Source organism: Oryctolagus cuniculus, chromosome 16 (assembly GCF_051225735.1).
Source record: "Oryctolagus cuniculus isolate XC-2025 breed Fujian yellow rabbit chromosome 16, ASM5122573v1, whole genome shotgun sequence".
In the NCBI taxonomy this organism is placed as follows: domain Eukaryota; kingdom Metazoa; phylum Chordata; class Mammalia; order Lagomorpha; family Leporidae; genus Oryctolagus; species Oryctolagus cuniculus.
In genome coordinates this window covers 12,800,343-12,825,155 of record NC_142882.1, presented here as the reverse complement: position 1 = coordinate 12,825,155, position 24,813 = coordinate 12,800,343, and the positions used below count along the sequence as shown (strand labels likewise).

General features: G+C 39.4%; 1 protein-coding gene across 1 annotated transcript in view; it reads right to left on the bottom strand.

The window, feature by feature from the left end:
- The window catches only part of LOC100351314 (vomeronasal type-2 receptor 116-like), an 82,735-nt gene that overhangs the window by 7,813 nt on the left and 50,109 nt on the right, over positions 1-24,813 (bottom strand). Inside the window, exons 3-5 of the mRNA XM_089315539.1 lie at positions 3,181-3,349; positions 1,208-1,415; positions 609-772 (exon numbers count right to left, since the gene is read on the bottom strand). Of these exons, the coding sequence (XP_089171665.1) occupies positions 609-772; positions 1,208-1,415; positions 3,181-3,349 (541 nt within the window). The remainder of the gene's footprint in view (positions 1-608; positions 773-1,207; positions 1,416-3,180; positions 3,350-24,813) is intronic.

Here is a 24,813-nt window from a genome sequence, read left to right as displayed (position 1 = left end):
GAGTATAAACATTGTGACAGTATCCTAGCATTTAGTATGTTGTTTCACTGAAGCATACGGTGTATATGACATATACCCTTATCTTCCTGTACTAGCAACATTGTCATCAATCACTCTCCTTGTGATATTAATATCCTTATTCCAAGAAAAAACTGTAGATATGGATATATATAAAATATGTACCTTTGATGTACATGTGGCAGGATGTCAAAATTGTTAAATTTTACAAATGAAAAATTTATAGAAATGAAAAATAATTTATCAATACGTCTTTTTTGGCTTTGTATAAATTCCAAGGAATATTATGGCATGACAACTTTTTATCTGTCAAATTTTCTCACGTATTGCAGCATTTCAGCCTACATTACAAACTTTTCTGATACCATTTCTGTTCAGAAAGTAACCATTCAAAATCCATAGAGATTGAAATTTCCAGCCAAAGCCAACAATCACAGATATACCAATAACCAATGGAAAGAACCCAACTTCTGATGTACCTAATCTCTCTGACCTTGAGAAGATAGCAGGGTCATGATGCTGTATCTCAATACAACATCTCTAGATTCCATCAGGTGGCAACTTTCTGTTCTGTTTTAGGGGAGGTTTACCTGCCAGGGAAGAATCATAGGTTGTATTGCTTCTCCTGGAGATCCCATTTCTACTTTCTCCAAAATCATTTTATGGAGGACGTGGGCCACTGTGTAGACAGCATTGTAGACTAAATAGCTGGAGTCAGATATGGTCAGCAAGTCAATATGTCCTGGAAGAAACTCTAAGGAGGTATTTGGTGGGCAGCTTCCAATATGTCCACAAAATGATCCTTCAAGTGAGCAGTGCAGATGGAAAAGCCATAATTTACTGAAATAAAAGTCTTCTGGGTAGTGGGAAGGGTTTGCCATCTTGACAAAATGTTTGAGGCCAGGGATTTCTTCCTTGTGGGGTGAAAATGAGAAGCCTCCGTGCAAAGAATGCAACATGTGGTTTGTCTCAGACATAACAAGATCCCACTTTGATGTCATGATCCACATTTTCCCGATGGTTACAAAGGACTGCACTGAAATGTCCACACTGATGAGACCTCTTACATCACCATAGAGTATATGCACATTTGCAGATGAAACTCTGATGCTACTCATGAAAGTGAGATCACCATACCCATACAACTTCTTTGTGACAGGGAGCTTAACTGTAAAGGCCACACAGATACCTTTCTTGAGCATCTCTGCTTCAAAATACTGAAGGAACTGCTCTCCTTTCATGTCATCAGACACAAAGAGCACCACCCAAGTCCAGCCAAAATGCAGCAACAAGTAGATCATTCCATGGCCCAAAGAGCTGTCACTGGTTGCCATCTGATAGAGTGAGGGAAACTGATCTTTATCATTTAGCATGGGATCAAAAGGGCCATAGGTGAGCTGAAAGCAAAGAAAAACATGATCAAACTTTTGTAGGATTTGTGTTATCTCTCTTGGAAGTGAGTGAAAAGAATTTCTCCCCAAGGTCAACTTTAAATAGGTTACTATTGTGTGAAAAGAAAGAGTGCAGTAGAGATGAAAAATCTTGCTACTCTGGCCACAGAGAAGACCATGCTTCGCATGCCCATTGCTTTAGGTGAATAAATGTGACTCCTCCTTCATAGCTTTAAAGAAAATCTGTCAGTTTCTGTATGCTCTTCATGTCCTGCAGTGGGGCCTGAGGAAGAAGGAACTTTGGATGTTGCTTCACCCATCCTTGCCCAGGGTGACTGGTGGAGTAGAGCCACCTCCTCCAGCAGCCACCATTGTAGATAACTCTGAGACAGAAATCTCTACTGTGTTGATCTCTTGGTATTTGGAGTGCATTGATTACCACAGGAAACCTGCATTGTCTCCAAGAATATAATCACCAACCTTTTTTAATTTGGGGCAAAATATTTTTTCCAATCCAGAATCCTCTGCTCACCATATGGCCTATGTTTGACAGGCACATGTTCTGATTGTTGCTTGTATAGTGGGTCCCTGGGGAAGTATTTTTGAGATACTGACACAGACCTGGGGAGGCAGTGATAATGACTCAACTCACTGGGTCATGGCATTCATGTGGAATGACTTCCTGGTTCTACACATGTGCAATGGTAGACTAAGCCCAACACCATGTCAGACATTTGGTAAGCAAATCAGCTGAGTTGTTTATAATAGAGCTCCTTGTCTGCCTGGCTACTTCCCTGTCTCCCAAAGATTGGAATAAACCCATGTCCACAGTTCTGATATGCACAGTTGTAGATGGCATGGCCACTGGGAATCCTGAGAAAAATCAACCTGTGTGCTTGTGACTAATTAGCATTGGGAACATGATCGGTTGAGCTCCAGTGTAGCAAGATGTGAGTCTCAACACTCCATGGTGGAGCCAGCATAGTGGCACTGTGTGTTAGCCTACCAATGATGATACCAGCATCCCACTTCTAAGTGCCAGTTCAAGTCCTGGATAATCTGCTTTTGATCTACTTGCCTGCTGTTGTACTGGAGGAGTCAGCAATGTATAACAAAAGTACTAGGCCCCTTTCTACCATGTGGTATAACAGGAGGGAAATCCTGGCTGCTGGCTGCTGGCTGGCTCAGATCTAGCTGTTGTGGGCATCTGGGGAGTGACCCTGTGGTTAAGAGATCCACTCCAATGCCATGTGTATGTGTATGTGTATGTGTATGTGACTTTCCATCTTTCTCCATTGCTTTGCCTTTTAGATAAACAAATATAGAAGTCTTTAAAAAAATATTTTTCACTGTCTGTTACCCTCATTGTTTTCCCAAAGGGGACCCAGATGCATTCCCTATATCCAACTGTCCTAGGTCTCTGGATGCCACCTGAGATGGTGCTGTCCTTGGATGGGGAACATCTGTGTGCTGTGGACATTATGAAGTGTAGAGGTGAGACTATTAGACAGCCTATGCTTCCAGCAGGTGGGAGATGGTTACACAGGCCCTAGACAGGAATCTTAAGAAGGCTGTCAACAGGCCCTGCTATTTCCCTTTCTCCCTTCTCCTTCCCCTGTTAATAATCTCACATCCTTAGGAAATCCATGGGATCTCTCCTATACCATGGTGTGGTATGTATACTCGGCTGCCCCATTTCCATTTTTCAGAGGTGAGAGAATGGTGTTGGAGGAAATTTAACTATTGCCCTCCAGATTCACAGCTCATTTACCTGTGGGTTTTTGTAGAGCTCCAAAAGCGTTCCAAACTCAACAGACAATGCTGATGTAGTTCCAGCAATGACAGCAACGTGTCTCCCTTGTGTATGGCAGGTGTAGTTAGGGAAAGGCACATTAATCCCAATCAACCAATATACTATGCTCAGTAAGGTGTACTGTTCACTGGCAAAGGCATTGAAGAATTTGAAACCAAGGGTCAGGTTGGGGAGGAGCTGGGAGTCCTTATTGATCTCCTGGATGGCAAAGCGGAAGGCCAGCACATATTGGTAGTTCTTCCACAGCCACCTAAAGAGAGGGGCAGCATCCGGGAGAGGGTGAGACCATGGAATTCAGAGCAACAACACAGCCACACCCTGAAGCAGCAGTGGTCAGACTCAGGCTTCCACTCAGTTGTGCCTCAGCTTTGGAAAAAGAAGGAGATGCGAATGAGGTTTCAAGGGCTCTAGAAGATTGTAGAATGGCCCTTGGACTCCTCTGAAGCAAACTGTGCCCATGATCACACTCACCTTCATGAACCCTTCAGGAAAGCTTCAATGCATCCCAACCTAAGGACAACACCCAGGAGCAAGCATTTCTGTTTCCAGTAATTTCTGGAGTAGGCTGAATGCCACCTGACTCATCAGTTGTTTAAAGTTTTAGAACATTCTCCTCGGCCAGGTCCATCTGAGCCATTTGTCCCTGGTCCTTGCTTTAATTTCCTATTCTAATGTTTTGCTTTGCTCAAATCAGATTTAACATTTTGTTTTCCTTGAAATGTAAACATTTTTCTCCTGAACTCAGATAATTTAGGATGTTTCCTTAGTTTCCATTTTTTTCTCTATTGAATTCATATTTTTCATTTCATATTTTACACTTGTATGTTCAATCCTTTTTTCTATATATCTTCTTAAAAACTTGTTACTAATACAAAGATATATGATTGTATATATTCCAGATACAGTCCTAAGAAGATAACCACACTTCCCTCCTTCAATTCTTCCTCCTTCCTTTCTCTTTTTTCTATTCATCTTTGCTATAACATAATTTCAATTTACTCTATAATCACAGCATATATCTTGAGTGAAAATAGTTTCTTAGAATTTAAGAGCTCTCACATTTCATGTGTATGAGAAATTGGATGGTCTATTTTCTCACTATGGGTTTCTTTTTTTCTTCTTCCCTTGGAATTCTGTTGAACTTTTATAACTTATTACATTTCTTCCAGAATTTGAATGCTAAGAATATTCATACCTGTTAATAAGTTGCATGGGACTTAATATATTCATCCAATCATTCCTTTAGTTGCTTTGCACTGAATATTATGTTTCTGTGTTGGGCTTAACTAATAGTTTGTCATTTCTTCATTTCCTCAATATTATAATACATATTCAAAAAGTTTCTAATTGGCAGTGCTTTATTTTTGCTGATTGCCAATTATTGGGTCACACAGTGTTGTACATGTTGTTCTTATATGTGGAGTTTGAAATTGAATTTTGTCTTATTGATAAGTCAGCATTCTATACACACTTAATCTGAGGAGATTTTCAGATCACATAGAGGAGTTCTTAAAATTGAGGTTGACCTGGCACAGAATTTATGCTAGTGGCATGTGTCCATAGCTTAAATTTATTTGTTTGAATTACAAAATAAATTCATTGAATAAACATTTTCTGTTAATCTTTTGGCCTTAGTAGAATAATTTTTCACTGTGAAGAGCACACTGCATTCACCTTGGGTTATTTATAACACTTGCTGTCAGCTGAAAGTTGACTAGCTTAATTCTTTTTTGCTGAAGGCAAAGTTGTCAGTTGTTAATTTCAGGACCTGGCATGCTGAGTTACTATTTTGAGTAAACAGGAATGTCTGACACCAAGGCAGACTTAGATATTATGATATTTTGGGTGCCAGCACTGTGGCATAGCAGGTAAAGCTGCCACTTGCAATGCCAGCATCCCATAGGGGCACTGATTCAAGTCCTGGCCGCTCCACTTCTGATCCAGCTCTCTGCTATAGCCTGGGAAAGCAATAGAAGATGGCCTAAATCTTTGGCTCCTGCTCCCATGTGGGAAGATCGGAAAGAAGCTCCTTGCTCCTGGCTTCAGCTGGGTGCAGCTCCGGCCATTGTGGCCAATTGGGGAGTGAAACAGTGGATGGAAGACCTCTCTCACTGTCTGCCTCTCCTCTCTCTGAGTAACTCTGACTCTCAAATAAATAAAATTAATCTTAAAAAAGATATTTTGAGAAATGTATACTAAATGTTGCTGCAAGCCACAACATGAATAAAACAGGAAACATGGTGCACTCCAATTTGTCAGTCACAAAAGACCACAAAGGATATGAATCAACTCACATGAGGGGGCCGTAATAGGCTGACCCTCAGAGACACAAGACAGAGGGGTGGTACGCAGTAGGGGAGAAGGAATGAAGGATGTGGAGACATTGAAAAGGAGTTAGGGATTTGTGAGCAGGTGATAAACATCTAGATGTTTATCAACAATGATTTGGTAACTCTTTTAAAAATCTTGATAAAGGACTTTATCTCATTATTTAATGATGTACCCCCAGCATCTCAGAGAAATATGCAGTTTATTAAATAAAACTGATCATTAGAGTATTACAGCCACACAAAATTAATGCCAAATCAAAGGCCAAATATTGGGTAAACAAATGTGGGATATGCACATAAAATAACTCCTGTCAGGCAAATAACAACATAACTTCCATCAGCTTTAAGGAAGTTCAATCACAGTATTGAAGCTGGAGCTTGAAGTCAAACTTCACAAAAAATTAATCATCTGAGCCCATATTAACTAAAGGAGATTGAAGCAAATGCAATTTTAGAGTGTGGCAAGCACATGAGGGCTAAAGGTCTGCACAAATTAGGGTGGCCAGACACTTTTCTACCTGGGGAAGAGAAGGCAGAGAGCAAAGCCTGGCCTCCAGTTTGTGGCATGGGCTGACCTTTCACCCTGAGATCATGAACAAGGCAGCTCCTCACTGTCTCCCATACAGAGTCCCTGAGATGAGAGATTAATTCACCTTTAGAAAATCACATCCTATCTCCCTAAATCTGACAGAGTACAAACAATCAGTAGCTGCCACATAACCAGAAGATTCACATGCATAAAGTGTTTACCATAAATATCCCATTAGGCATTTTCGCTAATAATATAGAAATTAAAAATGCACAAAGAAATTTAATGAAACATTGAGAAGGGACAGAACACTGTGAAGGCACCAACTAGGAGAGACTACATGTTTTAACACTGTGCCTCAGAGGTCGCCAGCCCATTAGCAGTTGCCCATAGTGCATGGCAACCTGCTGAGTTGATAAGCATTAAATTCCAAAAGTGCTGATAAGAACAGACATGCTCCATTTAAACCAACATCTCTCTGCCTCACTCTCTTCTGAACACATGAGCATGTGGTTCTCTGCAGTGAGTCAGAAGCACACTCCACTGTCACCACCAACAAGGGTGCAGAGACAGGATGTCTTGTTTCTAATCCTCTTCAGGCATCCACGTTAACAGTTACTAAAACACATGCTGCACAGGTGTGTCAAGCCCAGAATTAATGCAGTTTCTGTGTGGTTCCTGGAGAAAAACCTTCAGGATCCAAGTGAAAGTCTTGGGGAAGATAAATCCCTTTAATCTTGCTACATTCAGGGACTCAAGCCTGCAGTCTGAAGGGGCTCAGTTAATGATGTGCGGTGGGACAAAGTCTGTTTATGGTGGCACATCTTAGATATACATGGATTCACTATTGGGTACAATAGTGACAATGCTCTTTTCAGCACTGGAAATCAGAGTGACCCCTTAATCTTAACACTGACCACAGACCAGGGTCTCAGTGCCTCAGGACACCTGTGCCCACTCCATGCATGCAGGTAGGATTGGAGTCCCCACATTCTGCCTCATTCCAAGATGCTGAGGGCTGTATTTGAGAGATCTAAGCCAATGGAGTGGGCAGATAATCATTGATGTCACTTCTCTGTCCCTGAAGGACCAAGAAGCAAATAGAAAAATGAACAGCAAGGCATGGAAGGTACAAGAATGGAGTGAACCTGCAACTTCCTTTATTGGCATTTTGGCACTTTCTTCATACCTTCTAGCATTCTCAGAAAGGATTAAACACAGTAGTAACACACACTCACATTCAATGGTAGCCACACTTAATGCATACACACAATCTTGAAGTTACCAAGATACAACAGTTTTATACTGGGGACGATGTAAAAAAGACATCTGGACCTTTTTGCTTTCTGGTTCTGGGTAGTAGAGAGGGAAAAAACCACCCAGGATCAGGTCTCCATCTTGTTTGATACTTGGCTTAAGGTAATTATTGCATTCCCTGTGGGTCATGCCCTGTGAAGTGTGTATAGTGTGCAGGAGTAGGCACAGAACACTCACAGACAACATCTTGCCAGGGTTTTCACAATTCAGAGACGAAGCCCAAAATGTCAGCTGAGATTAAGGAACAAGGAGCTGGCAGGTGTTGGCAGGCTCAATCCCCTGCAGAGAACTGCTCTCTGTGCAGGGCACTGCTGAATCCTAGTATTGCTGTCTGCCAGTCTAGTGAGTCAGAAAGGGACACAACTGGAAACTACAGGGAGTCATTTCTAAAGAAGTCCATGCAGTGAGACATTAGTGTCCATGTGATCAGCACAGCACTGGCAGCTCAGCCTTTTCTTTGCTTCACTGTGTCCCATACAGAAACTCAAGGAATCACCCTGCCCTGGGGCTCTGCACCTGTTACCCTCCATTCTAGGGGAAAACACGTTGGAAAAACATGTTTTGGACTCTCATTCCTCTCCTCCTTGTATGATTTCATCATGGTCCAACAAGGCACTGGGGACCACCTAATGATTGGACAGTGCACAAAGGGCTAAGTGTTACTCCAGGGGACTTCTTGGTGTGTTTGGCAAGTTTAGAAAGAGTTGCTGCTAGGATCAACAAAACGTCCAGTTGCATCATTCCACATATGAGTTGGAAAGAAGTCAAGGGCTGATGTCTATCATTGATGACTCTGTGCTCCCCACCCAGTCTCTTCATTGCTGTGTCTAATATCATTCTCAAGTTTGCAAAACTCTGCTGAGAACATTGGCTTCGTGATTAAGAATGAGCAGGCATATTCAGAAAAGGGTACCAATTCTCTCACCATGTATAGCCCTCCACACAATTAATCCAGTTACCCACTTCCCTGAGGTTCTCCCCATTTAACAAGCCTTTAGCATTGGTATGGTTTCCATGTGACAAGTGAAAGGAATTCTGTTCTGTATCAAACATGGATTTCTAAGGCTGTCTATTTTCTCTCACTTTTTACAGGAAACATTCTCAACCAGATTCCTCTACCTTTTTAATTAATAATCTCCTTACCTGTTTAATTGTTAACTTTAAATCATCTAGATTTATGGATCTGAGTGAATGTGTTGATAGCTGTACACATTGTGGATGCATTCATCTGGCTCTTTGCCATGTGTTTTACCCCACATCCTCTTCATTTTTTTAGGTTGACCACATTAAAGTCAAGTGCCTCAGCATTTTTGCAAGTAAACTGCATGCTGTTCCCAGGCTCCCCATGATGTGCAACACATCACTTGAACTCGTTGGTCTTGTCTAAATGAAATTTTATTCCTCTAACTTCTCCTGAGCATTGAAACTCCCAGCCTTGGTAACCTTTGTTCTTTTCTACTTCTGTGAAAAAGACATGGGGATTTTGACAGGATTTGCACTAAGTTATTATATGCCTTTTGATATTATGTATATTTGAAGACTATTAATACTTATAATACACAATATCATATTTCTTTGCATTTATTTGTGTGTATATCCATTTATCTTATGAAGATTTTAGTTTGTATATCTTTCACTTCCTTGCTTAAATTTATTGAGTTTAGTTTCCCCATCATGATCATGCTCTTCAAGGTTGTACCCCTTACCTATGATATATCTTGTAGCAACCAATTACACTAATTCACAAATAAGCCTCCATTCTACAAGACTCACACACCAACTTAAAAAGAAAGGAGAAAAGTACTTAATAAATGCATGAAGAATTAGAAATTGAAGAAATAACATGTCATAGAACAGAAGACACATGGTTGACAGTTTCATCAGATCAGGAAGAAAAAGGGGTCAGGTAGGTAGTGGGTAAGAATGTGATTTTTTTTTGTGGAATTCTAGAGGAATCTTTGAATGGTAGGTAGCAACAGTGGTGGGGAAGGGGCCTACTTCCAAGGGCCACCATGTAACTGAGAGATGAAGGGTCTAGAATTTGTGGAGGTGGAAAGATGAGCCTCATGCCTCCTGGACTTCATCCAACATCTCTCTAACATGGCAATGATTCAGGCAACAGGTATGCCTGATAATGTTTTTAGCAAGCTGTCATCCTTGTCTGAGCTGGAGCTTTAAATTCTATATAAAATATTCTAATGATAGCATATTGTAGGCATAATACTTGGGGTAACTACTCAAAAATATATAGGCCAACAGAGAAATGAATGGTATCACATTGTTCACATGAACACATATAGTCACATGGACATGGTTCATGTTTAATCCATTTCTAGGATTCCGAATTTGGGGTGTGAGGGTTCCACTACTTAGGAACTAACTATGCATTAGGAATTCAACCTCTGTTGTTATGGAAAACACTTGAAAAATTCCCTAGGATTGTCCCACTATGAAAACACAATATGAAATAATGGCCATTGGCTAAGATCCTCCATAAAGAGGCAGTTGAAATTTGAATGGAATAAAAGGGACAAAGGCAAATATGTATAGTCTCTACAAGGATGAATGTGTCAATCATAATCTCTTGAATTTTAGTGTACCATAATATGATAATTATTCTGATTGTATATACCTAACATTTTAGAATATATAAAGGAACACATTTGGTATTTATATATATGCTTTGGGTTGCCATCTCTTTCTGTACCACTTCCATCTCTATTCATTAGCTTTTTTTCCTGGAAAACTTTTATTTAATAAATGTAAATTTCAAAAGTACAACTTTTGGATTATAGCAGTTCCCCCCCCTTAACCACCCTCCCACCTGCAAACCGTCCATCTCCTACTCCTTTTCCCATCCCATTCTTCATTTTTTTGAAAGATTTATTTATTTATTTGAGAGTCAGAGTTACACAGAGAGAGGAGAGAGAGAGAGGAGAGAGGGAGAAAGAGAGAAAGAGAGAAAGAGAGAGAGAGAGGTCTTGCATCCGATGGTTCACTCTCCAATGGCTGCAATGGCCAGAGCTATGCCGATCCGAAGCCAGGAGCCAGGAGCATCCTCCACGTCTCGCACATGGGTGCAGGAGCCCATGGACTTGGGCAATCTTCTACTGCTTTCCCAGTCCATAGCAGAGAGCTGGATCGGAAGTGAGGCAGCTGGGTCTTGAACAGGTGCCCATATGGGATGCCGGTGCTTCAGGCCAGGGCGTTAAACCTCTGTGCCACAGCACCCCCCCAATTCTACATTGAGATTCAATTTCAATTATCTTCATATACAGAAGATCAACTTAGTATATATTAAGCAGAGATTTCAACAGATTGCACCTACATAGACACACAAAGTATAAAGTACTATGTGAATACTAGTTTTACCATTAATTTGTTTAACAAAAACATTAAGGACAAAGATTTTTTATAATTTTTAAAAAATTTTTAAATTTATTTTTTATTTATTAAATACATATTTCCAAAGTACAGTTAGTGGAATACAATGGCTTCCCCCCCCCATAATTTCCCTCCCAATCACACCCCTCCCATCTCCCGCTCCCTATCCCATACCATTAACATCATGATTCATTTTCAATTATCTTTATATACAGAAGATCGATTTAGTATAAAGTAAAGATTTCATCGGTTTGCACCCACACAGAAACACAAAGTGTAAAATACTGTTTCAGTACTAGTTATAGCATTACTTCACATTGGACAACACACTAAGGACAGATCCCACATGAGAAGTAAGTACACAGTGACTCCTGTTGTTGACTTAACAATTTGACACTCGTGTTTATGGCATCAGTAATCTCCCTAGGCTTAGTCATGAATTGCCAAGGCTATGGAAGCCTTTTGAGTTTGCTGACTTCGATCTTATTCAGACAGGGTCATAGTCAAAGTGGAAGTTCTCTCCTCCCTTCAGAGAAAGGTACCTCCTTCTCTGATGGCCCCATTCTTTCCACTGGGATATCACTCAAAGAGATCATTCATTCAGGTCTTTTTTTTCCAGGGTGTCTTGACTTTCCATGCCTAAAATACTCTCATGGGCTCTTCAGCCAGATCTGACTGCCTTAAGGGCTGATTCTGAGGCCAGAGTGCTGTTTAGGACATCAGCCATTCTATGAGTCTGCTGTGTATCCCTCTTCCCATGATGGATTGTTCTCTCCCTTTTTGATTCTATCAGTTAGTATTAGCAGACACTAGTCTTGTTTGTGTGATCCCTTAACTCTTAGACCTATCAGTGTGATCAATTGTGAACTGAAATTGATCACATGGACTAGTGAGGTGGCATTGGTACATGCCACCTTGATGGGATTGTATTGGAATCCTCTGGCACGATTATAACTCCACCATTTGGGGAAAGTCCGATTGAGCATGTCCCAAATTGTACATCTCCTCCCTCTCTTATTCCCACTGTTATATTTAACAGGGATCAGTTTTCAGTTAAAATTTAAACACATAAGAATAATTGTGTGTTAATTACAGAGTTCAACCAATAGTACTAGAACAAAAAAATACTAAAATGGATAAAGTATTACATTGTACATCAACAGTCAGGACAAGAGCTGATCAAATCACTGTTTCTCATAGTGAAGGACAGAGATCTTACATGGGGAGTAAACGCACAGTGACTCCCGTTGTTGATTTAACAATTGACACTCTTATTTATGACGTTAGTAATCACCCAAGGCTCTTCTCATGAGCTGCAAGAATATGGAAGCCTCTTGAGTTCACAGATTCCAATCTTATTTAGACAAGGCCATAATCAAAGTGGAAGTTCTCTCCTCCCTTCAGAGAAAGGTACCTCCTTCTTTGATGGCCCCATTCTTTCCACTGTGATCTCACTCAAAGAGATCTTTCATTTAGGTCTTTTTTTTGGCACAGTATCTTGGCTTTCCATGCCTGAAATACACTCATGGGCTTTTTAGCCAGATCAGAATGCCTTAAGTGCCAATTCTGAGGCCAGAGTTCTATTTAGGACATTTGCCATTCTATGAGTCTGCTATGTATCCCACTTACCATGTTGGATCATTCTCTCCTTTTTAATTCTATCAGTTATTATGAGCAGACACTACTCTTGTTTATCTGATCCCTTTGACACTTAAACCTATCATTATGATTAATTGTGAACCGAAACTGATCACTTTGACTAGTGAGATGGCATTAGTACATGTCACCTTGATGGGATCGAATTGGAATCCCCTGGCATGTTTCTAGCTCTACCATTAGGGGTAAGTCCATGTGAGCATGTGCCACACTGTACATCTCCTCCTTCTCTTATTCCCACACTTATATTTAACAGGGATCACTTTTCAATTAAATTTAAATGCCTAAGAACAATTTTGTGTTAATTAAAGCGTTCAACCAATGGTATTAAGTAGAAAAAAATTCTAAAATAAATAAAATAGTAAGTTGTTCTTTGACTTTCAGGACAAGGGCTGATCAAGTCATTGTTCCTCATAGTGTCTATTTCACTTCAACAGGTTTCCTTTTAGGTGCTCAGTTAGTTGTCACTGATCAGGGAGAACATATGATATTTGTCCCTTTGGGTCTGGCTTATTTCACTCAGTATGATGTTTTCCAGATTCCTCCATTCTGTTGCAAATAACCAGATTTCATTTCTTTTTTTACTGCTGTATAGTATTCTATGGAGTACATATCCCATAATTTCCTTATCCAGTCTCCTGTTGATGGGCATTTAGGTTGATTCCAGGTTTTAGCTATTGTGATTTGAGCTGCAAAAAACATTGAGGTGCAGACATCTCTTTTATTTGCCAATTTAATTTCCTTTGGGTAAATTCCAAAAAGTGCGATAGCTGGGTCATATGGTAGGGCTGTATTCAGGTTTCTGAGGATTCTCCAAATTGTGTTTCATAGTGAGTTTCCCAGTTTGCATTCCCACTAACAGTTGGTTAGTGTGCCTTTTTCCCCACATCCTAACCAGCATCTGTTGTTAGTTGATTTCTGTATGTGAGCCATTCTAACCGAGGTGAGGTGAAACCTCATTGTGGTTTTGATTTGCATTTCCCTGATTGCTAGTGATCCTGAACATATTTTCATGTGTCTGTTGACCATTTGGATTTCTTCTTTTGAAAAATGTCTATTGAGGTCCTTGGTCCTTCTCTTAAGTGGGATGTTTGTTTTGTTGTTGTGGAGGTTTTTTTTTAATCTCTTTGTAGATTCTGGTTATTAATACTTTATCAGTTGCATAATTTGCAAATATTGTTCCCATTCTGTTGTTGCCTCTTCACTTTCCTGTTTCTTTTGCAGTACAGAGACTTCTCAATTTGATGTAATCACAACTATTAATTCTGGCTTTGACTGCCTGTGCCTCTAATATTTTTCCAAGAAATTTTTCCTTGTGCCTATATCTTGCAGGGTTTTTCTGATGTTCTCTAATGATTTGATGGTGTTGGGTCATAGATTCAGATCTTTAATCCATGTTGAGTGGATTTTTGTGTAAGGTGTAAGGTGTAAGGTAGGTGTCTTGCTTCATGCCGCTGTATATGGAAATCCAGTTTTCCCAGCACCATTTATTGAATAGACTGTCCTTGCTCCAGGAATTGGTTTTAGATCCTTGATCAAATATAAGTTGGCTGTAGATGTTTGGATTGATTTCTGGTGTTTCTATTCTGTTCCATTGGTCTATCCATCTGTTTCTGTCCCAGTATCATGCTGTTTTGATAACAACTGCCCTGTAGTATGTCATGAAATCTGGTATTGTGATGCCTCTGGCTTTGTTTTTGTTGTGCAAGATTGCTTTAGCTATTCAAGTTCTCCTGTGATTCCATAAGAATTTCAGCATCAAATTTTCCAGATCTGAGAAGAATGTCTTCGGTATTTTGTTTGGTATTGCATTGAATGTATAAATTGCTTTTGGGAGAATGGACATTTTGATGATATTGATTATTCCAATCTATGTACATGGAATATTATTATATTTTTTGGTATCCTCTTCTATTTCTTTCTTTAAGGTTTTGTATTCTCATCATAAAGATCTTTGACATCCTTGGTTGAGTTTATTCCAAGGTTTTTGATTGTTTTTGTAGCTCTTGTGAATAGGATTTATCTTAGAAGTTCTTTCTCAGCTGTGGCATTGCCTGTGTATACAAAGGTTGTTGATTTTTGTACATTGATTTCAATCCTGCTACTTTGCCAAACTCTTCTATGAGTTCCAAGAGTCTCTTAGTAGAGTTCTTTGGATCCCCTAAATAAAGAATCATATCATCTGCAAAGAGGGATAGTTTGAGTTCTTCCTTCCCAATTTGTATCCCTTTAATTTCTTTTTCTTGCCTAATGGCTTTGGCTGAAACTTTGAGTACTATATTGAATAGCAGTGGTGAGAGTGGGCATCCCTGTCTGGTACCAGATCTCAGTGGAAATGTTTCCAACTTTTCCCCATTCAATAGGATGTTGGCCATGGGTTTTTCATAAATTGCTTTGATTGTATTGAGGAATGTTCCTTCCATAGCCATTTTGCTTAGAGTTTTCATCATGAAAGGGTGTTGTATTTTATCAAATGCTTTCTCTGCATCTATTGAGATAATCATATGGTTTTTCTTCTGCAGTTTGAAAATGTGGTGTATCACATTGATTTATTTGCAAATTTGACCCATCCCAGCATATCAGTGCAGAGAAAGAAATAAAAGCCATGGGAAATTATTGTTAAACTTTACTGAGCTGAAATTTTTTTTATTTTCTTTTTTTAACTTTTATTTAGTAAATGTAAATTTCCAAAGTACAGTTTATGGATTACAATGGCTTTCCCCCCATAACTTCCCTCCCACTCACACCCCTCCTATCTCCTGCTCCCTATCTAATTCCATTCACATCAAGATTCATTTTCAATCATCTTTATATACAGAAGATCAATTTAGTATATATTAAGTAAAGATTTCATCAGTTTGCACCCACACAGAAACACAAAGTGTAAAATACTGTTTCAGTACTAGTTATAGCATTACTTCACATTGGACAACACACTAAGGACAGATCCCACATGAGAAGTAAGTACACAGTGACTCCTGTTGTTGACTTAACAATTTGACACTCGTGTTTATGGCATCAGTAATCTCCCTAGGCTTAGTCATGAATTGCCAAGGCTATGGAAGCCTTTTGAGTTTGCTGACTTCGATCTTATTCAGACAGGGTCATAGTCAAAGTGGAAGTTCTCTCCTCCCTTCAGAGAAAGGTACCTCCTTCTCTGATGGCCCCATTCTTTCCACTGGGATATCACTCAAAGAGATCATTCATTCAGGTCTTTTTTTTTTCCAGGGTGTCTTGGCTTTCCATGCCTAAAATACTCTCATGGGCTCTTCAGCCAGCTCCAAATGCCTTAAGGGCTGATTCTGAGGCCAGAGTGCTGTTTAGGACATCAGCCATTCTATGAGTCTGCTGTGTATCCCTCTTCTTATGATGGATCGTTCTCTCCCTTTTTGATTCTATCAGTTAGTATTAGCAGCACTAGTCTTGTTTGTGTGATCCCTTAACTCTTAGACCTATCAGTGTGATCAATTGTGAGCTGAAATTGATCACTTGGACTAGTGAGGTGGCATTGGTACATGCCACCTTGATGGGATTGTATTGGAATCCCCTGGCATGTTTCTAATTCCAGCATTTGGGAAAAGTCTGATTGAGCATGTCCCAAATTGTACATCTCCTTCCTCTCTTATTGCCACTGTTATATTTAACAGGGATCACTTTTCAGTTAAAATTTAAACACCTAAGAATAATTGTGTGTTAATTAAGAGTTCAACCAATAGTACTAGAACAAAAAAATACTAAAATGGATAAAGTATTACATTGTACATCAACAGTCAGGACAAGGGCTGATCAAGTCACTGTTTCTCATAGTGTCCATTTCACTTCAACAGGTTTCCCCTTTTGTTCTCAGTCAGTTGTCGCTGATCAGGGAGAACATATGATATTTGTCCCTCTCAGACTGGCTTATTTCACTCAGCATGATGTTTTCCAGATTCCTCCGTTTTGTTGCAAATGACTGGGTTTCATTGTTTTTTTACTGCTGTGTAGTATTCTATAGAGTACATGTCCCATAATTTCTTTATCCAGTCTACTGTTGATGGGCATTTGGGTCTTAGCTATTGTGAATTGAGCTGCAATAAGCATTAAGGTGCAGACAGCTTTTTTGTTTGCCAATTTAATTTACTTTGGGTAAATTCCAAGGAGTGGTATGGCTGGGTTGTATGGTAGGGTTATATTCAGGTTTCTGAGGAATCTCCAGACTGACTTCCATAGTGGCTTAACCAGTTTGCATTCCCACCAACAGTGGGTTAGTGTCCCTTTTCCCCCACATCCTCTCCAGCCTCTATTGTTGGTAGATTTCTGAATTCGAGCCATTCTAACTGGGGTGAGGTGAAACCTCATTGTGGTTTTGATTTGCATTTCCCTGATTGCTAGTGATCTTGAACATTTTTTCATGTGCCTGTTGGCCATTTGGATTTCCTCTTTTGAAAAATGTCTATTGAGGTCCTTGGCCCATCTCTTAAGTGGGTTTTTTGTTTTGATGTTGTGGAGTTTCTTGATTTCTTTGTAGATTCTTGTTATCAACCCTTTATCTGTTGCATAGTTTGCAAATATTTTTTCCCATTTTGTTAGTTGCCTCTTCACTTTCCTGACTGTTTCTTCTGAAGTACCAAAACTTCTCAATTTGATTCAATCTCAAATGTTAATTTCATCTCTGACTACCTGTGCTTCTGGGGTCTTCTCCAAGAAGTCTTTGCCGGTACCTATATCTTTCAGGGTTTCTCCAATGTTCTCTAATAATCTGATGGTGCCTGGTCATAGATTTAAGTCTTTAATCCATGTTGAGTGGATTTTTGTGTAACGTGAAAGTAGGGGTCTTGCTTCATGCTTCTGCATGTGGAAATCCAGTTTTCCCAACACCATTTATTGAATAGACTGTCATTACTCCAGGGATTGGTTTTAGATCCGTGATCAAATATGAGTTGGCTGTGGATGTTTGAATTGATTTCTGGTGTTTCTATTCTGTTCCATTGGTCTATCCATCTGTTTATATACCAGTACCATGCCTCCGGCTTTGCTTTTGTTGCACAAGATTACTTTAGCTATTTGAGGTCTCCTGTGTCTCCATATGAATTTCAGCATCATTTTTTCCAGATCTGAGAAGAATGTCTTTCATAAATTGCTTGGATTATATTGAGGAATGTTCCTTCTGTACCCAATTTGCTTAGAGTTTTCATCATGAAAGGGTGTTGAATTTTATCGAATGCTTTCTCTGCATCAATTGAGATAATCATATGGTTTTTCTTTTGCAGTCTGTTAATGTGGTGTATCACATTGATTGTTTTGCGTACATTGAACCATCCCTGCATACCAGGGATAAATCCCACTTGGTCTGTGTGGATGATCTTTCTAATGTGTTGTTGCATTCTATTGGCCAGAATATTTTGAGGATTTTTGCATCAATGTTCATCAGGGATATTGGTCTGTAATTCTCTTTCAATGCTGCATGTTTTTCCGGCTTAGAAATTATGGTGATGCTGGCTTCATAGAAAGAATTTGGGAGGATTCCCTCTTTTTTGATTGTTCTGAATAGTTAGAGAAAAATTGGAATTAGATTTTCTTTAAATGTCTGGTAGAATACAGCTGTGAATCCATCTGGTCCTGGGCTTTTCTTTGTTGGGAGGGCCTTTATTACTGTTTCAATTTCTGTCTCAGTTATGGGTCTGTTTAGGTTTTCTATGTCTTCCTGGTTCAATTTTGGTAGATTGCAAGTGTCCAGGAATCTATCCATTTCTGATAGATTTTCCTGTTTGCTGGCGTACAGGTCCTTGTAGTAATTTCTGATGATTCTTTTTATTTCTGTGGCGTTTTGTTGTTACATATCCTTTTTCATCTCTGATTTTATTGATTTGGGTCTTTTCTTTTTTTAGTTAGTAGGGCCAATGGGGTGTCAATTTTGGTTATTTTTTCAAAAAAAGCTTCTTGTTTTGATGATTTTTTGTAATGTTTTTTTGGATTCAATCCTGTTGATTTCTTCTCTGATTTTAATTATTTATCTTCTCCTACTAGATTTGGGTGTGGTTTGCTGCAGATTTTCTATATCCTTGAGATGCATTGAAAGCTCATCTATTTGGTAACTTTCCAATTTCTTGATGTAGGCACCTATTGATATAAAATTTCTTCTCAACACTGCTTTTGCTGTGTCCCATAAGTTTTGGTATGTTGTGTTGTTATCATCATTTGCTTCCAGAAATTTTTTGAATTCTCTTTTGATTACTTCTAGGACCCATTGTTAATTCAGGAGCATGTTGTTCAGTCTCCATGTGTTTGCATATGCTCTAGGGATTCCTGAGTTGCCAATTTCCAACTTCATTCCTTTATGGTCTGAGAAGCTGCATGGTATGATTCTAATTCTTTTGAATTTGCTGAGACTTGATTTATGGCCTACTATGTGGTCAGTCCTAGAGAAGGTTCCATGTACTGCTGAGAAGAATGCAAATTCTTTATGTGTAGGATGAAAAATCTGTAGATATCTGTTAGATTCATTTGGGATATAGTGTCATTTAAATCTACTGTCTCCTTGTTGATCTTCTGTCCTGTTGATCTGTCTATTTCTGAGAGTGGAGTATGGATGTCCCCCAATACTATTGTATTGGGGTCTAAGTCTCCATTTAAGTCCATTAACAAATCTTTTAAATAAACTGGTGCCATGTAATTAGGTGCATATACATTGATAATCGTTATATCTTCCTGTTGAATTGATCCCTTAATGATTATATAGTGTCCCTCCTTGTCTCTTTTAACAGTTTTTGTGTTAAAGTTTATTTTGCCTAATATTAAGATGGTTATGCCCTCTCTTTTTTCATTTCTGTTGGCATGGTATATCTTTTTCCAACCTTTCACTTTCAGTGTGCATGCATCTTTGTTGGAAAGAAGTGTTTCTTGTAAGCAGCAAATAGATGAGTTTTGTACCTTAAACCATTCAGCCAATCGGTGTCTTTTAACTGGACAGTTCAGGCCATTAACGTTCATTGTAACTATTGATAAGTAGTAACTTTGCCCTGCCATTTTCCCAAAGATATTTTCTAACATAAGCTTTGAATTCCCTGTGATCTTTTGCTGTGAGGTTTCCTTCCTTTACCTTCTTCATATTGATGTCTGTGTTTCTGTGTGTAACACATATTTAAGCATCTTTTGCAGTGCTGGACGAGTGGCGACAAATTCTTCCAATTTCTGTTTGCTATGAAAGGTCTTTATTTCACCTTCATTCACAAATGAGAGCTTTGCAGGATATAATATTCTGGGCTGGCAGTTTTTCTCTCTTAGTACCTGGGCTATGTCTCGCTATTCCCTCTAGCCTGTAGGGTTTCTGATGAGAAGTCTGCTGTGAATCTAATTGGAGATCCTCAGAGTAATCTGATGTTTCTCTCTTGCACAATTTATGATCTTTTCTTTATGTTTCACTGTGGTGAGTTTGATTACAACCTGTCGTGGTGAGGATCTCTTTTGGTCATGTTTATTGGGGGTTCTATGAGCTTCCTGTACTAGGATGTCTCTGTCCTTCTCCAAACCCGGAAAGTTCTATGCAAGTATCTCACTAAAAAGGCCTTCTAATCCTTTCTCTCTCTCCATGCCTTCAGGAACTCCTAGAACCAAATTTTGGGGTTTTTAATAGTATCCTGTAGATTCCCCACAATATTTTTTAGATTTCTAATTTCCTCTTCTTTTCTTTGGTTAGACTATAAACTTTCCTGTGCTCTTTCTTCTAAGTCTGATATTCTCTCTTCTGTTTCACTGATTGTTTTTAAGGCTTTCTAATGTGTTTGTCATTTGATTTATTGAGTTCTTCATTTCATTTTGATTTCTCCTCACTATCAAAATTTCCTGTTCTACAAGTTTCTGCATTTCATTTTGATTCCTCCTTAAAATTTCATTTTCTTGAATGAGATTTTCTATCCTGTCCAGTAAGGATTTCTGTAGCTCAAGCATTTGTTTTTGAAAACTTCTAATTTTTCCTATCATAAATTTTTTGAAATCCATATCTTGCATTTCTTCTATCTCATCACCTTCATAATCTTGGTTTGGGATGTCTTGTTCATTTGGGAGTTCCATAATGTCTTCCTTGTTCTTGTTTCCTCAGTTGCTGCATTTGTTGCTTGGCATTGTGAAGATATTTTTTGGATTCTTCCCTCACTGTGGTGTTTTTTTCTTGTTATACTGTGACTGTATTAAGTGGACTGTTTGCTTTTGATGGAGCCTTAGAGGCTTGAGATGGGTGTGGTCTGAGAGCTCTGTTTGGTTCCTCAGGGATAAGGGTGTGCCAAAGGTGACACTCCCAGGTTAGGCATGGTAAATCTCTCTCTCTCTCTCTCTCTCTCTCTCTCTCTCTCTTTCTTTTTTTTTGATTCAGAAGGGAAGTAATTCTGCAGAGCTGAGCAGAATTGAAGGTCGTTAGCAGGTGAATGATATACCCACAGGAGCCCGAGATCAGAAGCTCTTTCCCAAGGGCTACACAGGGAATCTGTGCTGCCCTAAGTGTGGGCTCAAATTCTCCTGCAGCCTCCCACTGGGTTGCCAAGGTTACCAAATTGTAGTGTCTCTGGAGAGTACTCATGTCAATTCTGTGAGTTCTCTTCCCCACCATCTCTTTTTTCACAGTCTCATTTCATTAGCACCACACATTCACTAGGTCCTAATCTCCTGTTATTTCACCCCCTCCCTGAGTCAGGTTTTTTTGCTTGGCTGGGGGCGGGTGCAGTCCTGAGGTCCAGCCGCTTATGACATATGTCCAAAATGGCACCTGCTCTTTGTCTTGCTCGTCTTTGAGAGGTGAGTGGAGAGAGAGAAACTCGTGTCCATACCGGTCACTTTTTTTTTTCCTCTCTCTTCTAGTTAGCCTGGTGAACTTTTCCCCACAGGGTTTCAAGCCTCATTCCCTCTAGTCTCCTGTTTCCACTTTCCCGCCAGTGTCTCAGGCTATTGAGGTTCGGCTCACCTTGCATTCCAGTGCTGGTGCATTGATTCTGCCACTGGTGTCCCGAGCCGTGGGCTCCCGTGCCCTCCACGCAGGCCCACCATGAATCACTAGTTCCAGAAGAGTTTCCTCTGCTGTTTCTTCCCCTACTCTTCCTTGAACCTGCAGTATCTCCACTTTTATTAAACTGTCTCTTCACAGACTATCAGTGTGCTCCCTTCCTATTCCACCATCCTGTTGCTCTCCCCGAGGTGAAAATTTTACACAAATAAACTACATATACACAGCATCACAACTTTATAAGTTTAGAACTACCAGGGGCAGCTAGAAATGTACAAGCAGATTTGGGAAAATGTGTATTAAGAAAAACTGTGCTTGGATATAATTCATTTAATTGAATTCAACTGATATTTCATTCTATTTTGTTAAACTTTAAAAAAATTATTTGAAAATCAGAGTTACTGTGTGAGAAAGAATCAGAGAGAGAGACAGATCTTGTATCTGCTGATTCACTCACCAATGGCTGCAAAGACCTGGACTAGGGCAGGCCAAGTCAGGATGCAGGAGCTTCAATGATGTCTCCAATGTGACTGCAGGGGCCCAAGCACTGGGACCCTCATCTGCTGCTTTCCCAGGCACATTAGCAGAAAGTTGAATTGGCAGTAGAGCAGCTGAGATTTGAACCAGTACTCACAGTGATGCAGGGAACTGTGGAAAGTGGCTTCACCTGCTGCACCACAAGGTCAGCCAAAATTTTGTTAAATTAAAAAAAAATTATTGCTATAAAAGAACAGATTTCATGTATTCCATTGATAGAATTCTAAGAAGATAACCATCCTTTCTTCCTTTGCTTTCTCAATCTCCCATGCTTCCTTTCCATTTTCCTTTTAATTTTTGCAATAACATCATTTGAATTTGCTTTAAATTTTAGGTTTAATACCCCACAAATCATAATGTTCCACAAGTGAAATGTAGAAAGATCACTGCACCACAGGAATTTAAGCTAGGGCCATAAAAACAAATCAATTTCTGAGATGCCAGTTTTATTTTATACATTATGGGTTTTTCTTCCATTCTATATTATGCAGTACATATCACCAAAAATCTTATATGATATTTTCTTTATGGAATGGGTATATTTCATTATGCATAATGGTATCCAGCTGAATCTATTATTTTGCCAAAGAGAGGATTTCATTCTTTTTTGGGGAATGGGTTAAACTTTTTATTTTATTTTATTTTTTATTTTTATTTTTTTTTGACAGGCAGAGTGGACAGTGAGAGAGAGAGACAGAGAGAAAGGTCTTCCTTTGCTGTTGGTTCTCCCTCCAATGGCTGCCGTGGCCAGTGCACTGCAGCCGGCACACCACGCTGATCTGAAGGCAGAAGCCAGGTGCTTCTCCTGGTCTCCCATGGGGTTCAGGGCCCAAGCATTTGGGCCATCCTCCACTGCACTCCTGGGCCACAGCAGAGAGCTGGCCTGGAAGAGGGGCAACCGGGACAGAATCTGGCACCCCGACCGGGAATAGAACCCAGTGTGCTGGCGCCGCAAGGCAGAGGATTAGCCTAGTGAGCCGTGACGCCGGTCCTGGGTTAAACTTTTAAAAGTGCACATGAATGTACTACCGTGTGGAACCATCACAACAATCAAGATATTTCACATATAAAGCCACATTGTTCTCATATGGAAGAGCTAAGATGAGCTTTCCTAAACCTCTGACTAATTATTCATGGTCAGCCACCCTGTGGAACACATTCTGTGATTTTTCTGTTTGGATTCAGATGCTCTCTATCATTTTAATAGGAGAGAGGCAGAATTCCCCACACTTGAACCCATGATATGATGTTCATTCAGACAAACATCAGCCTAAACCAAATAGACTCCCTGAGGATAGAGAGGAGTGAAAAGAAGGATTTCTCAGTGCGTGTGCACTCACAACTTGAATCTGAATGTTCTCCCTCTTTCCAATTGTGCCTGCCCTCCAGCTTCATCCACTTCTGAGGAAAATTCAATTTACCAACAGTGCTGGGGAGGACGTTTCCTTCCATGAAATGAGACACCGTATGGCACACTATGATATCCACAACATTGTGAATTTTCCTGCTGGATTTCGGTTGCTGATCAAAATCTGGGGGTTTTCCTCTGAGAATGCATATGGGCATGATTTGGTCCTCAATGAAGAGATGATAGAATGGCCTGTAGCATTCATGGAGGTGTGGATCCATGGGAATGTTGCATACATACAGAGCGTCTGAATAGCATCTGAGAGGATATTATGTGTGAGATTTTAAATAAGCATTCAACTCTCATTTCACATCTTGGCTTAGAAGATATGGTGTTGCTTATACATATATGAGCCAGTGTGTATTAGAAGTGCACATTTGTACTAGTATTATTGTTTTTACTTTGGGCATATTTATGTATCCTGAGGTTGAGTGACTAGAAAGAGCAATGTTAAGGAATAGAGATAGAGATCAATACATAGACATAAAATTACTAAAGACACGTCTACACAAATTCTAAAATTTTATTTCAACTTTTTTATTTATATAAGGTGAAAAAACTTCGTGTATTAGATATATATGTATAAGCATGGTGATATTTTAATCTTTTGGTGAGAGTCGTAATTATGTTTGCTGCAGTATGAACACAAGTAAATTATGAGTTGACTATTTGAAGAAACCATCCCCATTTTCCTTTTTTATTGTGTTTGCCAATTAGTTCAGTTTTTCTTCTGAATTTTATCATCATTGTGCTGTTGAAATACCCCAGACAATTTTGTGGGTGATTTTTATAACTAGTGTGTGTTATACCACAAATACAATGGCAGTATCAGGAATTTATTCGCTCCCTGGGTCTAGAAGTCCAGAAGTAGATCAATGCACAATCCATAGTTTATAATATTTGCTCATCTTTTCTTTATAGGCTTGTCTTTTTCTGAGTCGTTACAATCAGAAGTGTACATAGTCATCATTTTTTTTGGAATATTTTTTCTGGCATGTAAAATCTTCTCAATTAAGGAATGAGGCATGTAAAACAGTCTCAGACATACACATTCTGAGAATAATTTTACCACATAAAAAGCCAAACTAAAAGATTTCAGAGGAAGCAATTCAATAAAGAGACAAATGTCCAGAAGCATAGACCTGATGATGATCAAAATTAAACCCATCAGGTGCCCTCATAATATTTGATAGGCCGTTGTCAAACTTGGATTAAGCATCATAGAAACTTGAATTTGATGTTTGGATAAAATTGACAAGACACAGACTGGTGAGGTTATAGTGATGACCTTGGGATGAAGAGGCAAATAGTGACATCATATCACAGTGCCTAATGTCGTGCATAGCAATGACCATCACTTCTCTTTCCCCTACAGATGCCTCAGTCTTTGTGTAGCCAGAGGTGTGGTCCAGGATTCAGGAAAATTCACAGGAAGGAAAATATACCTGCTGCTATACTT